The 16,997-nt window shown below is 34.7% G+C and overlaps 1 protein-coding gene across 8 annotated transcripts in view; it reads right to left on the bottom strand.

Moving 5' to 3' along the window:
• Nucleotides 1-16,997, bottom strand: part of Lama2 (laminin subunit alpha 2) — a 559,330-nt gene that overhangs the window by 50,583 nt on the left and 491,750 nt on the right. For all 8 annotated transcript variants that reach the window (XM_048798152.1, XM_048798156.1, XM_048798128.1 and 5 more), the window contains 5 exons: nt 16,392-16,546; nt 10,610-10,753; nt 9,665-9,798; nt 7,565-7,724; nt 3,859-3,983 (listed from right to left, as the gene is read on the bottom strand). In XM_048798152.1, the coding sequence (XP_048654109.1) occupies nt 3,859-3,983; nt 7,565-7,724; nt 9,665-9,798; nt 10,610-10,753; nt 16,392-16,546 (718 nt within the window). The remainder of the gene's footprint in view (nt 1-3,858; nt 3,984-7,564; nt 7,725-9,664; nt 9,799-10,609; nt 10,754-16,391; nt 16,547-16,997) is intronic.

Raw genomic sequence — 16,997 nt, 5'->3', positions numbered from 1 at the left:
TCTGGAGCAATGCATTAGTGATGAGAAAATGTTTCTGAAAATCTACCTAGAAGTTCCCTAAAGTTCTCAATTACTAGAATTTTTCATTATATGCAGCTAGGTCATCAATGCAACCCAGGAAAGGGTTGTGGGAATCCCTGTTGACTATTTTATTGATACTTTGGCCCAATACAGTGTTACTTATAACTTTAAAAAATATCCAAATCAAAAACATTAACGTCTCACAATACAACATGAGCATAGGTTGGAGAATCAAAACAAAAATATTACATTTTATTTTTCATATACAAAAACTTTGAACACTTGTATCCTGGTGTCCTTATGTCTCTAATCTACCAACTCCCTCAACAGGTAATAGAAAAAACAATAGATTAGAGGGCAAGTACCCTGGAGTCTACTATGAAATCTCATGAAGGTCTTGCTACAAGTCTCTAAATAGTTTTACGTCTAAGTTTCTCAACTGTGATATTAAAAGTTAGATCACTTAGGATTCTCAAGCCCCTTCAACTCTAACACTGAGGAGATTCTCTTACTAAAGCAATAGACAGAGTAAGAAAAAGAGTTTTGTGTAGAAGTGAGTGGCATACAGATAGATGTACTTAATTATTCGCTGATAACAGCCCCCCCTCAAAAAAAAAATTCTAGGCTTGGTGACTTTGGGATGGGGGACAATAAATTCTTCCAGGTATATTCTGTAATAATTCAACAGCTAACATTATACTAGATTTTTCCTATTCATTTTGAGCACATTTACCAGAAACAGTAACTAGTATATTAATAACTGAAAGCATCTTAACTTCCCTTATTTTTCTCTGTTGAACCTGGATGTCTGGTCAAGTTACGAGGGATTAACTGTGCTATTTTGAAACAGTCATTATATTCTGTAGTTAACAAGCAGTTATGTATGTTGGTTTTTGGTATTTAAAATTTCATCATAATTTTAATGTTTAGCTAAATACATTTTACTTTCAGCATTTTTTTTCTATATTTTAATCTTAATGTGATTTTTGGCAGGTTAAGAAAAATGAGATACATTTTAAAATATACCATTGACAAAGTAATCTTTTCAAAGTATAACAATAATTATAACCCTTCTATTGACTACTGAATAAATACAAATTTCTAAAACTGACACTCTAGGTCTTCTACAAAATTTTCCAATCTAGTTCTTTTAGCTTCATGTTTTACATCTTTTCTATAAATTCACTTTTGCCCTTTAACTAGAACAATTGGTCATTATGTTAAAAATGTGATCCGTGTTTTCCTGAAAAGAAAACAGAACACAAACAATACCTAAAGTTCTAAAAAATGATTCTTACAAATACCAGCGTTTATGAGAAAATAGTTTGGGGAAGATCATTCAAAATTTATGCAACCACATAATCAGAGCACTCACACACACAAAAAAAAAACAATGACAGTCCTAATAAAAATATTTGCACAGCTCAAAAAGATACATTAAAAAAAACCTAAAAACAGAGAATTATTCCAGAAACAGAACTTCACCTTAAAAGGAAAAGGTGAAGGTAGTTTGACTACATGGAGTGTAAGGAAGGGTTGACCCTGCAGGGTGACCATGTGCTCAAAACGCACTATGATAGAGGAGAACTGGGCAATGAACATTTCCAGGCTGGAATGCTTTGCCAAAGCCAGCTGAGGACAAGTGTGCAGGTGAAATGGCTTTGTATGCAGGCTGCACTATGGGCTTGGTATCCTGATCTCAGTGTCTGCAGCCTGTTGGGTTGCTTTGCGTTCTGCTACCCTTACTTGACATGCAAAACATTAACATGCTGGGAAGGACTGGGTATAAACCCATGTGACCTCTGTATGTTACTTGTATTGTTCTCCCACTAACCAATCCTGTATGAGCAAGTTCACACTTGTTCAGCTTTTTTACAAACTGTAGACTGGCTTTTCAGCCTCCCCACATTTTCTTTCCCTGATCTCTGGGACCAGAATGCTCTCTATATTCCACATCTCACCTGCTCTCTCCTCTTGTTGGACTTTTATCCTATGTTAAGGGCCACCTCAAATGTTGCCTCCTTCACTAAACAGATCTCGATGCCTTCAACCTGATGTGAACAATCTAGGTATACTTGGTACCTTTTTAAAGGGATCTTTTTTAAATAGCTTATATTTTAACATTTGGCTTTTCTTTTTTCCTGTTGATAAATTTCTTGATGTCTGGAACAAGACTGGCTTCATACTAGTATCAGGTAGTTGTATGCATGAGTCTTTGTAACCTACAAATTGCCCTATGAATATATATGAATTCTATTATTATTATATCAATTAATATAACACATTGTAGGTTGGTAGTACAATATCTTTGCAGAATTAATAATTAGTGGCATTATAGTCCTATCTGATATGCACTACTCAATAGATATTAAGTGCTTTAGATGTTTTGTTGGTAACAGGCTTCTAAAACTTCTACTTAGAAATTTACCAAAGATACTTAGAAAAAAATTGGTATTTCTTTGTGAGTAGTAAAACATTAACACAGACCTCATCACTTTTGTTGTAGTGAAAGAATTTTACAGATAACCTTCCATATTAAATTTTATTGAAGGTTATTGAAAAAAATATTTTAAATAGGTCATGCTTTCAAACTATCCTCATGCTGTGTTGATAAATTCAAGATGCCAAAAAGAAAGAGAGTTGGAAGTTTAAACTTTCACAAGGAATTAATTTGGAGCTACTTTCTTCTATGCAACTCTAAAAATGCTGAGAAGAAAATGTACAGTGTATTCTGCCATTTTAATGAGCGACTTGGGTTTTGAAAGTATGCATGTGCCCTTTAAATTAGAAGTGAAAAACACAAACTCCTTAGCACTTTTGAATTGCTATGTATATCACATTAAATCTTCCAGATATTTAATTTGTGTTTTATAGCTTTAACTTATTATAATGAAATTATTTTATGATAGGGTAACTAGGGGACTCCATTTTTTTTTTATGCTGAGAAATCCTCTACTTCTAGCTAATTATTTTATATCCTGTCTTCAAGTTTATATAAAAATTTGTATTCTTGCTAGGAGCAGGGGTGACATACCACCTGCCATCCTAGTGAATTGAGAGGCTGGAGAAGGAAGATTGCAAGTTCAAGACCAGACTCAGCAATTTAGTGAGACCTTCATTAAGTGAGTAAAACCCTGTCTCAAAATAAAAAAATAAAAAGTATTAGGAATATGGCTCAGTGGTAAAGTATCTCTGAGTCAATCCCCAGTACAAAAAAAAATATTCTTCCTACATTCTTTGTATACTGGTGTATTTTCAAACTTTTATTCATTCCAGCCTCTATCTTATAGTGGATGATTTGTAACACAGAATTTCTTCTGGTCTGTCTAGACCCCAGATTCTTCTCCTATAAGCAGAATCTTGAAGTCCTGTGGTTTCCACTGAAAGCATTCATAGGAACTGATGTGTCAATTTGATAAAACCTGGGTTAGGCTTCTAAATTTATGCTTAATAAGTTTGGGAAGAACTTTTTTAATGAAATAATAGTCTGGCTACAGAAAAAACATAGATAAGCAAAACCCATGGACATGAAGGGACACTGAGGTAGAAAAAGACAGTAGTCTTAATTGACTTTGTTGGAAATATCTTGCCTTTGCAAATTTTACAAAAACATAATATCATGCAAACGTACTGCTAGGATACCTCCCAGGACCTTAAAATTACTTGTATAAATTGGAAGCAAGAACTAGAAGTTACATTAGCTTTATGGTAAATCCACCTCTGTGTATAATCATTTCAAAACAGCTCCATATTATCTGTGTGACAACAGAATTTTACACTATAAAATAAAAATTTTCATGACACACAGAACCATTCTCAGGGGAGTTCTCAACTAACCTGACAGTACAGCCTTTGCAGTCACCTTCTTTTTCTCGGAAATTCCACAAACCTATAGGTTTACCATCAAAGTGTGTTTCTCCCATACAGCCAGTGAATGTAATCACACGCACAGCATCGGCCTTCTACAGAGAAAGGTATTGTACTTGTTAGAATTAAGAATTTCACAAATAATCTACCAGTATCTGCAAGAATTACTAACAGTAGAAGGTAGACTAGTTATTATCTATTTTTTCTGATATTCTTAATTTCACATCTACTCTTCTTTTAACAACATTATATCACCAAAGTTACTCCAAGACGGCTCAAAATAAAGGGGTGATGGAAGCTCAAATATTTCATCAATAGATGCTGGTACCACTTAATCCCCATTAATGAATGCAATTGTCCCTTGGTATTCACCATGGTTGGTTCCAACACCCCCGTGGATACTACAATTCTTAGAGGTTCAAGTCCCTTGTACCAAATGGGGTAGTAATTGCATATAAACTGGACGCATCCTCCCCTATGCTTTAAATCATTTCTAGATTGCATATAAAGCCTAATATGACATGAACACTATGGAAATAGTTGTTATACTGCATAGTTTAGAGAATAATAATAATAATAATAATAATAAATCTGAATCTGGACATGTTTAGTACAGATGCAACTTTATTTTTTGAATATTATTGATCCTTGGTTGGTTGGATCTTAGATTGGGGAACCCACGGATATTGACAGAAGTCTATAAACCATTTCTAATTTCTGCTGAAGTTCTCGACATTTTTATTTTTTGGTTTACAACATGGGTTTATTGTGGGAATTCAATTAGATGATTTCTTTATGGTACCAAGCTCAGTGTCTGGCATAGAATAGTTGTTTAGTAGGCATTACTGTAACTACATGATTTTCTTTGGGCAAATCTCGACCACACATACACTAAGAGTATTTCTCTCTTGAGAGCATGAGAAAGATCGATAACACAGGGAGAAGGGAAAAAAAAAACTTGCATATATCCTTATCATTTTATAATAGGGCTGCCTTTCACTTTTCATTTCTATTCATAACCAGGTAGGTCTCCAGTTCAAGAGAATGAAGAAAAAGAAGCAAATTTGTATGAAAAGGACCATACAAGTTATGCTTGCTGGTATTTCTAGCACAGGCCTCAGGGTCTAAAAGGGCTCAATAAAAATCTGCTGAATGACAATCTTGATGTTGTTCTCACAGGGAAACGCCATATGCTTCATACATACCATTACTGCAGAGGAGGAAAGTGACCCAGTTCACTTTAGAGATCCTTGATGTAGTTTAAACAACTTAACGTTTGTTTAAACCTTGATGTATTACAGACAAATTCTAAATTTGGGTGCCTACAACTTTAGAAACTCTGCTAAAGCTAATCCACATTACTTGAATTATCTGGAAATAAGGGTAGATTGACATGTTTGGGTTTTAGAATGAATGTAAAAAGATGGTCAATGAATGGTTAAATTTTTTTAGTTATATCTTTATTTAAACCCATCACATGAATATCTATGTGCCTGTCAATGAATATCTATCAATGTGCCTGTGTGGAAAGAATGTTGATCAGAGCCCCTGATATTACAAGTCAGAATGGTCCTTGGAATACTCCCTCAGAACATTTTCCAGAGGTTGATTATCCTACTTGTGGATTCTTTTTGTGTCTCCTTGCATCCTAAAAAGCTATACTTGAGAAATTTTCCTGCTCATTTGAATTTTCATCATCAAGTTCATTTAGTTACTTTTTTTATAGCTTTGACTCATATTCTCATGTGACAGGAGTCTTGAAACTCTTGGCCAAAATGGTTTCTTAAGATTTTCTATAGATTTCATTTGTCTACTTTTTTTTTTTTCCTGAGACTGACAAAAAATTGCTTTGTGCCAGTGACAACTGCATAGTAAGACTTTATTTAAGGTGTGACTACCTTGACTTGGGCACTGGTCACCTGATTGGTACACATGTTCTCCCTACTCATCTTAGCAGTAGAGCATGGTGATTAAGAGAGAGACTCCTGTGCTTGTTAACCTGTATTCAAATGCCAGCTCTGCCACTAAATACTATGACCTTGATCAGGACAGTCACTTCTCTCTTAGACTCTTTAACTATGAAATGAGGATATAAATATCTACCTGCTATGGCTTAACATCTATGTCCTCCCTACCTCACTGCCCAGTTCTTGTGTTGAAATCCTGATTCACAAGGCATTAGGAGGTAAGAAACTTTGCAGGTGATCAGATCATAAGGGTGGTGCCTCCATGAATGGGATTAGTGTCCTTATAAAACAGGTATAAGGGAACATACCCCACCCCCCTTCTACTATGAAGACACAGCAAGAATGTTCCTTCTATGTGTAACAGGCAGCCATTAGACATCAAATCTGCTGGCATCTTGAGCTTAGCCTTCAGTAATTTTCTGCTTATTAGCTATCCAATGGTAATTTTGTTATAGCAGTAATTTTATGGTAATTTTGTTATAGCAGCCCATACAGACAGACTAAGACATAACTTTTGGAATGTTTGTGACGATTAAATGAGTTAATTCGTGTAAATTACTTAGAATATTACTTAGTGCATACTGTTTAAAAAGTGTTATAAAAGCACATTATTGTTTACTACAATAAAAGAGCAAGATGGATATTTTTATCACCCTTTTCTAGTTGAGAAAATTGAAGCTCAAGGGGTTAAGTGACTTGCCTGAGGTCACATCTTAGTAAGTGGTTGAGGAGGGATTCCAACCTGGATTTGATTTCAAAATTCATGGCTTTTGTACCACTGTGTGCTACACCTATATTTATCTTTCTAGGAAGCAGAGAGACTTGGCAATATGACTATATGTTATTATGTACCACATATATTTATATGTTGTTCTAGGAAATGAGGATGATTTTAGTCTGTAGTTGTGGAATCAATTCCCATGTTTTATAGTCACATCTCGTACACAAAGCAAACAAAAAGCATCCTTGCTCTCTATGCAGGTTGAGTTCTCATAAATTTGGGGTCACCCTGACTTTACACATTTTCTGACTAATCTCATCCCAGGGTGATTATGATGAGTCCAGGATTAGCCATTATATTTGGTTATACTCTTGCATATCACCCACAGGTTGTTTTTCAACACCTAATTCCATTTAATCAACATAAGCTTCTTTAAAATGCAGGCACTTTGCAATTTGAAATGCATGAGGACCTGTCATGAAGCAATTATGAATATTAAGTGCATTACTCTGAGAATGAGAAGAGCAACTCGAAAACTTTTAAAACCAGATCATGATTTGAAAGCTTATAGCTCTTTGATATTTCCCAAGGTATTCATGAATCTTTTAATTAGATGTGAATATGAACTTTATAGCACTTCATGTCTATAAATTACAAATTGATTCAGAAAATGATGTATATTTAAAAAAAAATACTTCGCTCTTGAGGCAACTAAAACAAGGAAAAAAACCAAAAAACTAATGCCACTGATAAGGGCAAAACAATTATTTAGGTAAATGCACATGGGTTATAAATACAATGTTTCCAGAGTGAGTTTTCAAGATTCAAAGAAGAAACTTTTACTCAAAATAAATTTGTGTTCTTTTTTTTTTTAAGTCAAGTATAAAGTTACAAGTTTTTTCAGAGCTTCTTCATGCCTTCTTCCAAAGAAATCAGGCAAGAGTTGTCTCTAAAGATGAAATAAAGAGAGTGGGCGAGAGCACATTACCTTTAATTTCCCAGTCAAGCCACCAACAAACAGCATTGCATTTGCATCCACATCTAGAATGGTGTATCCTGGAGGGGATACTGAGTGGTAGGTGCTGGGCACAATGCTGGCTTTGGGTCCATCCAGGGCTCTCACAGAAATAGATCCATTTCTTCCCGTTCTTTAAGGGTAAGTGTTAAAATAAAGGGGAAGGAAATATAGAAAATGAAATGTACATCATATCTCTGTCAACTTCAGATTTCAATAACATAAAATATAGAGCACTCTTGTGGAAAATTTTCAGATAAAAGTAGATGTCTAGCTTCAAATATTCCAAACTCATTAAATCTCAAATTAACACCCAGAGTCTGATCTTTGCTGGATATTTATAGTCAGATTGAACCAGGACTAGAGATTCTTATCCTGATTCTGTGTACGCACTGATACAAAATGACACAGCATCCATTAGTTTATGAAATTGCTATGAGTCAAGTGGAAACTTTTTTTTCTATTGTTTTACATAATTGATGTTTTCTATGCATTCAACAAATTTATATTAATTCATTTAGCATTTTGTCTAATTTAATTTGGCAAGTGAAACCCAGATGAGCCACCCTTCTGCAGTATAGGATGCATATTTTTTTTCCTAAAATTCCTTATAATATTTTGAGTACAAATTTGCTTAGGTAGTCTTCCTGAAATTGTCTTTTAGTTTGCTGCACCATCTTAATGTATATAGTATAATATATAGTCTTCAGAGTTGTGTATACAAATTGTATGGGAGTTCTCTTAAATTCAATTAACAGAATTTTGAAAGCTATTAGCATTTTATTTCATTTTCTTCTTCAAGTGATTGATTTCCATGCATTGTTAAATATGAAAATCTGGTCTCTCTTCTGAGACAAGCAGTCATAACACAACTTCAGTGTCATATTTCTCTCCCTGCTGTCTCATTTTGGTAATCTTTTTATCTTTAAGGGCCAGCTTTAAATGAAATACATGGGAACAAAAGAGTGAATTTAACAATTAAAGTTCTTCTTTAACAGAATGAATCTCTTCTGATAAAAGTGTACTTTGTGAGAATAAATGTCCTAAAACCTGGTAAAATATTTAATCCCTCCATTACTACCACATATGTTAGCACATTCTGTTTTTTTTAATCTCTCTCTCTCTCACACACACACACATACACACACACACACACACACACACACACACACCTTTGCTGAACTAAAACTATTGCTTTCCATAAAATTTTCTTTCAAACTTTATTTTAGAAAAAATAAGCGTGTATAAACAGAATGAAACTATATGTACCTATGTATCCCTTATCTATATTGAGTGCTAGTTCAAGTGTTCTGCACCTGTTTGAAGAACTTCATCTAAAGTTCTAGGTCCTTAGCCACACCACTCAGCTGTTAGATTCTTTGGGCTTAATAGGGAATTAAGAATTGGGAAAAGAACAGAAAATAGGGGGCAAGTTCTAGAGACAGGAATGGTTGTTTAAGTAATCCACGTGCTGTTCAATGTTGATAATTGGATTAAGGCTTCAGAGATAGAATTACTGATTCAATTTCCTATGACTTTGCATTCTCAGAAGAAAGGATTGACATAATACATATGGATGCTGACAGTTTCACAGTTTCTTGTTTTTTTTTTTTTGTTTGTTTGTTTGTTTTTTTTTTTTTTGCATCTGCCTGAAGACATTGTTGCTACCTAGGCAAGAAGAGGAATTATGTACACAAAAAGATAAGCAATAATGGAATTCTTAGGCTCTTGCCTTTGTTTAACAAGAATGTCAGTAATTTATTTTCCCCCTCAAGCAAAATAAAATGCCTTCAAATGGCTAAATCCCCAAATTTCTACCAGATAACAGATGAAGAGGTCAGAAATAGATTGGTCACTCTGGTTGGTACCTTGAAGGTGTGGCATTCTTAACAGGTATAGGAATATATGTATACCCACATTTATGCATATACATGTAATATGTGAAATTCATAATATGTACATACAATCATACACAGCTACCGTATTAAAATGGAAATAGGAGTTTTCTCTGAAACTGGAAAGCTACTTCAAAATTCTGTTACTGAGTTATCTTAATCTTTGTTGAGTAGTTACCTTGATGCTTCAATACGGTACCAATATGAGTCATCAATAGTCAAATCTGGATATTCCACACGCCCAACTCCAGATCCAACATCCCAGAGGAAACTTACTTTGCCTTTACGCATTTCTATAGCCAGAAAGTCAATCTGGTTTGGAGAAATACAAAAACAGTAGATTATTAGATGTAAAGCCCTTTGAAAGAGGAGTACCTCAGAGTACTTTTTCACAGGTGTCATATAGAGATATGTAAAATAATTGGATTCAGAATTCATTATTGTTTTCACCAATGACACTGACATTTTTGAGATGCAGCTATGATTTTTTTTATTTACCCAAAGTGATCCAAAGTTCCTCATCTGAAATGGCAAATATTAACTTATTTCAAAACTGGTTTGCTAGAGTCTTATTCATTATGGAAGATCCCACACATGTAGAATCAAGTGGTTCAAATGGGAAGCATTAGAACTCTATGTGTAAGTTTTTGTAGATTCAACTTATGCCATTTCAGTTTGAGTCATAAAGTCAACATGAGTTAGAAGATTTTCATTGGTAAGAAATTAGGACACAATTTGCTATTTTAATTTTATTAATATGAACTTTCCTTGTAATTTCTCAGTTTGAAAAGAGTAAGAAAAAAAAGCTTTATATCTACTAGCTCTTCTTTTTAAATAGCTAGATCTGAAAACATAATTCAAAGTAAATGCTGGCATACTAATAGATGAAAGCAAATACGCCTAAATATTGTAAAGAATTCTCTACTTATTTGCTTTCTAACTTCACGTGACACTTCAGAACTTCGTGTGGTGAGATTCTGAAGTTTTCAAATCTGAAAGTCTGGCCACCTTAGACACTGTTGGGACCATGTTATAAATTCTGTGATTTTCCCCTAACACCAGGGTTACCCTCTGACATTACATGTACACAGTAGACTAAAAAAAAGCTGAATATTAGACTTACAAATTTGGCACTTCCAAGATAAAAAAGGAGGTTGTCAGCAACGGCTGTCTTGACGTTGACAATAATATTATTGTAGCTTCCTTTCTTGATTTCCGGCTTGTATGTTCGAATGCAGTCACCTCCGGAAGACACAGATACTTTGATCTTCAAGAAAAACAAGGTACAAAGACCTTAGACTAAATCTCTCAGGAAGTTTGAAGTAGCTCCCAAACAACCACAAACCCATCACCACTTTTTCTTTGAAGTTGTTTTTCAATCATCAGATAGTGTGATTAAGTGCCCATATGCAGACACCATCATGCTTACTAGTGAGGGCACAGAAGAGCAGCTCCCCACTCGCACTTTGACAATGAGCTGTTCCCAGCACCTTGGCTTGTTAGCATGCTACTAGTTTTTGAAGCATGCAACTAACAAATTCTTCCCTTCATACCTGTCTCCTTTGTGAATATAGGGACATTTTCAAAAGGGGGTTTTACGAGGAGCTAATGGGAATGATCTTCATTAAGGTTGCTTAATGAAATTTTACAATTCAGGTTTCAGCAATTTGGGTATCATTTAAAGTAGAGAGCTATTTTTTCTTAGTTTTCAAGAGGAAATTACCTCCCATGCTCTTACAGTTGAAAGAGGCCAAATAAATTTTGTTCTAGATGTTATAATAATAAGAAGGATATTAATCATTCCTCTCAGAACATACATTTCAGAATAAATTATACTTTTTTTATTAAAAAATGCCAAGAAATGAGATGGAAATAATTTCTAAAGGCTATCAGTACTAATGTATTTAACAGCTCCTTTTTCTTTTGAAACGTACTTTAAAAATTACTATGAATTTCTAAGAAAGGAATTCCTATGTGAATAGAATGACACTGTTTGTACCAATTTTTATCTACATTCAGGGAGCCTTTCTTCAATCACAAATAACACTACCTGATTATTTGATTTCATTTCCTTTGGGTCAGGTACAAAATCACCATTGAAGGGGTGCTTTTAGGACAGCCATGTAGTTGCTTGGTCTGAGAAGTTGCAACTTGGCTGATTGATGGTACTCATAGGAGGAGGCAGAGAAAGGGCAAGGAACACAACCTCTTTTGCCACTGGTTCCAATGCCCAGCCTCGGGGAGCCTCTGGGCCCTCATTGGTAGTGAATTTCTGTTTTCTCTTTTCGTCTGGCATTTCGTGCTACACATTTAGTTTTCACACTCAGAGCAAAACCAACTAGCACTGTGGTCACCCTCCTGGAAGGCTGGTGCAGACTATAAACAAAATAGCCTAGGCCACCAAGCCAGTCTCCATGGATCTACAAGAGTTTGATTAAGGTGTAAGGGTAGGGAGCCCTGGGGCCCCTCACAAAGGGTAGAGAAGACTACACCCAGGAGGTGCTGGATGCAAAATTGTCATGTTTTAAAAGGGAACACTAAGGAGGGATTTTTTTGTTTTGACAAACAGGTAAATTCATATCCATTAAAGAGTATCTGGGGTAAGGTAGAGCAGGTGTGTTGCTTTCCCACAGACATTAAATAAGTCACCTCTAATTGTATGATATTGTTGCCTCATCTGATCTGCTGACCAAAGTGCATGTCCATATAGAGGAAACTGTGTTCTGAAAAGAAACAGACACTGTTTTCTCCCCTACCAGGAAGAAATTAACTCATGGAGTCTGTGTGTGATGGCCTGTAGCTGGAACTGGAAAGATCTGTGAAGCCTACTTCTTAAACTACTGTCCTGTCCCGTCTTCCCCTCAGGATGTGGTTCAGCCTGCCAGAGGAGGAGTTCAGGACTAGGGGACCCTCTCTGGTGTTTACTCTGTGTCCTGGACAGATTGCTTCTTGTTAGTGTGGTTTTCAGTGAGGAAGTGTGAGTTCTTTGCTTCACACGGGAATATCCCTTCTACATATAGAGTTGAGTAGGTGAATCAAAGTGAATAACAGAAAACCCTAACCAGGAAATAATATGATTTTGACTATGGATGTCAATACTATAAAGCAGATGTGCATGTAACTGGGCAGAACAAATTATATGATAGAATAGCAGTTATGCAGAGTTAAGAGACTGGAAGGATAAAGCAACAAAAGAGAAAGACCATGTTGTAGAGAATAGGCAGGGAAAATGTAGTCCTCAGATATTTTTAGTGTTCAGGAAAGGGTGTAGGATGTAGTAAGTTTTTAGGAATTTGTAGCAACTGGACCAGAACCATCATAAGAGAAGACCTAGGCATTGAGCAAATTTAATATCTGAGGCAGACTTTAAGTACCAGTGATACCATAAGAGGATTAAAGAGAACAAGAAAACCAAGATCTAACTGCCATTCATGAGTAAAAGTGAAAAGAAACTGCTGTGCCTGGCAGGAAATCATATCTAAATTCACAGCAGGAACAGATTAGTAAAAAGTAACTGTGTATAGTTTTTTTCCCCTTTCTTCATAAATGCATTATAGGCTTGGCTATAGGGCCATATTATGACTAGTGTAATCATAAGTCATTTTTGTTTAAAGAACATAATTGAATGGTACTCCTCATTTATCATTTAAGGAAGAAAACACTGAATATATGTGGAATACGTGGCCGCTGGGTCACAGGATGAATTTCAGGCTTTGCTCATTTATACCTGGTAGAAATAATAGGAGATTACATGTTTGGTTAATTGAAAAGGAGTTTCCCAAGGAGTAGAAGACAGAACACCGGTACTGACACCTAACTGAACTAATGAAGCTCCATCTGAGAATGCAAGTCAAGAGCATAGCCATTTTAAAACAAAAAAGTGTATAATGTCATTAGGATTTTAAATTAATCTACTGTGCAGCATACTTTACATATCTAAAAATATAGTTCTCTGAACAAAATGGCATTGCCATACCCAAAATGCCAGCAATTAATCTTGTACACTGATCTATGGTTCAACATTCATAACATTAAACATTCACATAGAAAACCCTCTGGATTTTCTGTTTTGGTTTCTGTTTTAGAATATACCTCAGTAACTGAAAAATTTAGGCAGTGAAAACTGTCAGCAACCGGTCCATAACTACTAATTTCTCCTTGCAAATACTTTGTATTTTGATTTTTAAGTATAGGTATTTGTTGTAACTAACTTAAAACTAGTGAATCAAAGTACAATATCTATACATTTATTTAGAAGGAACCTCAGGAAAAAGGGGAGAGATTTTTGAAATATGATCATTGTGTTAGGATGTTTGGCTCTATGGGCTGTTGTATTTCTAATGTGTTTCCTTAGTAACACTTCTGAAAAAAAAATAGCTAAGTGTTAGATATTTCTAGGCATTTTTGATATAGCATTCTTTACCAGTTAATCATTATGAACTCAATTAAACATTATTGACTATCCCATTATTATATCTATTGAATTTTCATTGCATTTTTCATCTAGTAACTAGGGCTTTCATTTAAAAAGAGTATCATCTGCTCTATATGAAATTCAACAAATTAAAACAGAGCTGCTTTAAAAATGTCTTTAATATCTTAATTAAGAAAAGTCTTTCTTAATTTCAAGATCAAATATGTGTTAGGGTCAAATCCAGACACCCATGCCAAGTTGCAAACATATTTACAAATCAGAAAATATAATCTTTAGTTCATATACAAGTCATTTGAAATACATTTGATACTTGCATTTTTCTAATATCTCACAAAAAGTTAGGCATTTTGTTGTAACTTCCACTTGCAAAAGTGAAAAAAAAAACTTTCTTGAAAGACATGGACAATGTTTACTTATTCTAGCATTGCTTTGTACCTTTATTTCACTTTGGACTTTGGCATAGTTTATATACTCACATGTGATAATTTTGATTTTGTGGAGAGAAGAGGCAAATCATTCATGACTGATAAATCTATGGGCAGATTTTTAAGTTTCTTAGAATTAAGAAATAATAAAAATATTCAAATTTCTTCACTTGGTGACTAAATCAGAAAATGGCTAAATGTGTGATCCACAGGCACATATTTACTATTATCTTTTTCTCTAAGATAACATTGCAAAACACATATAGAAGTGATACAACAAGTTCTTCCTATTGCTCTTGCTATACTTGGGTCCTTCTTTCTAGTTTTTGTCACCTGTCTCAAAAACTATTTCTTTGTTGTGCTCAAAAACGTTCAGTTTATCTAATGAGAGTTATCCCGAGTACACTTGTTGCCAAATTATAGATACTGCTTTATTTATCATTTAAAGATTCATAAGACCTGGCTTCCACTGACCTTTCCAGTTTAATGTTCACTTTACCAATTATGCACGATCTCTTGACCAAGTAGAATGCTTTTTTCATGGAGTGGTCCTGAAACTTGCTTCTCTCTCTGTCTTGGCTCAAGCCATTCCCTAGTTTCCCTTGTGTTCCTGCCCTCCCACCACCCAGCACTATCCCACTTCAAGGCCAGGCTGAAATCCTTCCCTTTGGGAAATCTTTTGACTCTCCCAGAAGTGACCCATTCTCTTTAGAATTGTGAAAGCTCTTCCCATGCATGGCTCATGTACATGGCCCAACATTTTGCATCATCTTAAAGGTTGCTTGCATTCATGTCATATTTCTTCTCCTACATTATAAACTTTGAGAGTTCAAGACCTGCCCCTCTCATCTTGGTATATCTCATAGCAAGTGGCACTGAACATAAGAGATGCTTTTTCTTCTTTGGTTAAATCTTAGACAAAATTCTAAATTCTGGCAACATCTAGTTATCTTTTAACCTCATAGTTTACATACATAATGATCATCTGCCGACCACACTGGTTTTCTTATTATAGTTGAATATATGACTTCTCAGATCCTATCACTACCTCCTTTACTCTCATCTTACGTAACAACATCTTCATTAGTCATTTTGTCATTTTCTTAGTTTTTTTTACAGTCAGTCATGAGTTCCTTTTCAAAGTTCACCTTGAACTTATTGCTGTGGCCTTGTTTAGAATTATTAGTCATGTATGAAGGGGAAAAGGAATACTGTCATTCAAGTATTACATTCTTGGACACTACTAAAAATTATATAAATTGATTAATTAATAAAATTCTTTTCTGATAATCCTAGCTCTGAAGTTGTTCAAAAATGGTTTTTGAGATGAAAGACTTATGAATCTAAAAAGGCTTAAGTTGAAGCCTGATAACATATGTCTTTTTAAAAATTATTATTTCTAAAATCATTAAGTACATGAAGTTTCACATTGGTACTTAATATCCTGGTTTATTAGCATGAGACTTGCTAGAAAGTTGTGCTTCTATCTTAATAGTCTTCACATTGGATAAATATAGAGCAAAATTTTAAGACATTTAAGATATTTCCTAATCTTTCTTTGAAATAAAAAATACATATATTTTAATATAAAATAATTTTTATCATTGCTTGTACTCAGATGAAATAACACATTGTGTATAAACCATGGTTTCTCTCTGCTGTTTCCCTGCATGATCTCATTTCCTTCATCCAGGGCACAACCTCACAGATTGGCTTTTTTGCTTATTAAGAGTAAGGCATTCTCATCAATGTCTTGTTAGCAGTCAATAATAAGATCTTCGTTGTTGCTATTTATTTGATTAATTCAAATATAATAAAATATGCCAGAATCTCTAATTCTAAAAAGTGATTATCATTCTCATGAAATGTCTTTTGACATTTGTAGAAAACTATGTAACTTCCCTTTTCTGTCCTCTTTAGCTTCAAGTTAAAGGAAGAGTCAGAGATCATTCAATAGGGTAAATTGGGGGAGGACCTCCCCTTGGGGAATAATACTATTTTGTTATCAAAATAAGTTACTGGTTCTGAAAATAAAGAGAGCTTACAGAATTGGCTTGTTTCCGGGCTTGATTTATCAGTTCCTTGATCTCAGAGATGTTTTTCTTCAGGTTATCCTCAAGTTCCTTGATGGGTTTCAGTTTATCTATCAGCCGATCAGCTTCTTGTTCTAGATTTTTCACAGTGGCATCTGCATCTGCAACTGTACAGAAAAAAATAATGTGCGCGCGCACACACACACACACACACACAGAGCGAAATTAGAATGGTATTATGTTTAACTAAGCAATTTCATCTTATCCATGTGACAAAGCAAGGCAGTGGCAGCCAAAGCAAAGAGTGTGATGGCAAATGTAGGTATTTTAGTTGAGACTCAAGCAGGTCAGAGGCGGTATTAAAGTTTTTGGCTTTGGGATGAAGCTGAAAATTAGCACTGAAGATAGAAAATTCGATGAACTTAATCCAATGCTTCATCTTTTAGCTTTAGCCAAAAAGCTAAACTTTATAAAATAGAACTTCAGTCATTGAAGAAGGAAAATGAAAGTGTCTTTAAAATGTCACCAAGTCTGTCCAAGCCCCAACTGTTTTTTAATCAGGTTTATCACACAAAATTGGTTTTCTTTCTTTTTCTGTCTTTCTCTGCACATCTTGAA

The sequence above is a fragment of the Marmota marmota genome, unplaced genomic scaffold (genome assembly GCF_001458135.2).
Source record: "Marmota marmota marmota unplaced genomic scaffold, marMar, whole genome shotgun sequence".
Classification (NCBI taxonomy): domain Eukaryota; kingdom Metazoa; phylum Chordata; class Mammalia; order Rodentia; family Sciuridae; genus Marmota; species Marmota marmota.
The sequence above is the reverse complement of the archived record's forward strand: the minus strand, read 5'-3'. Positions and strand labels throughout refer to the sequence as shown.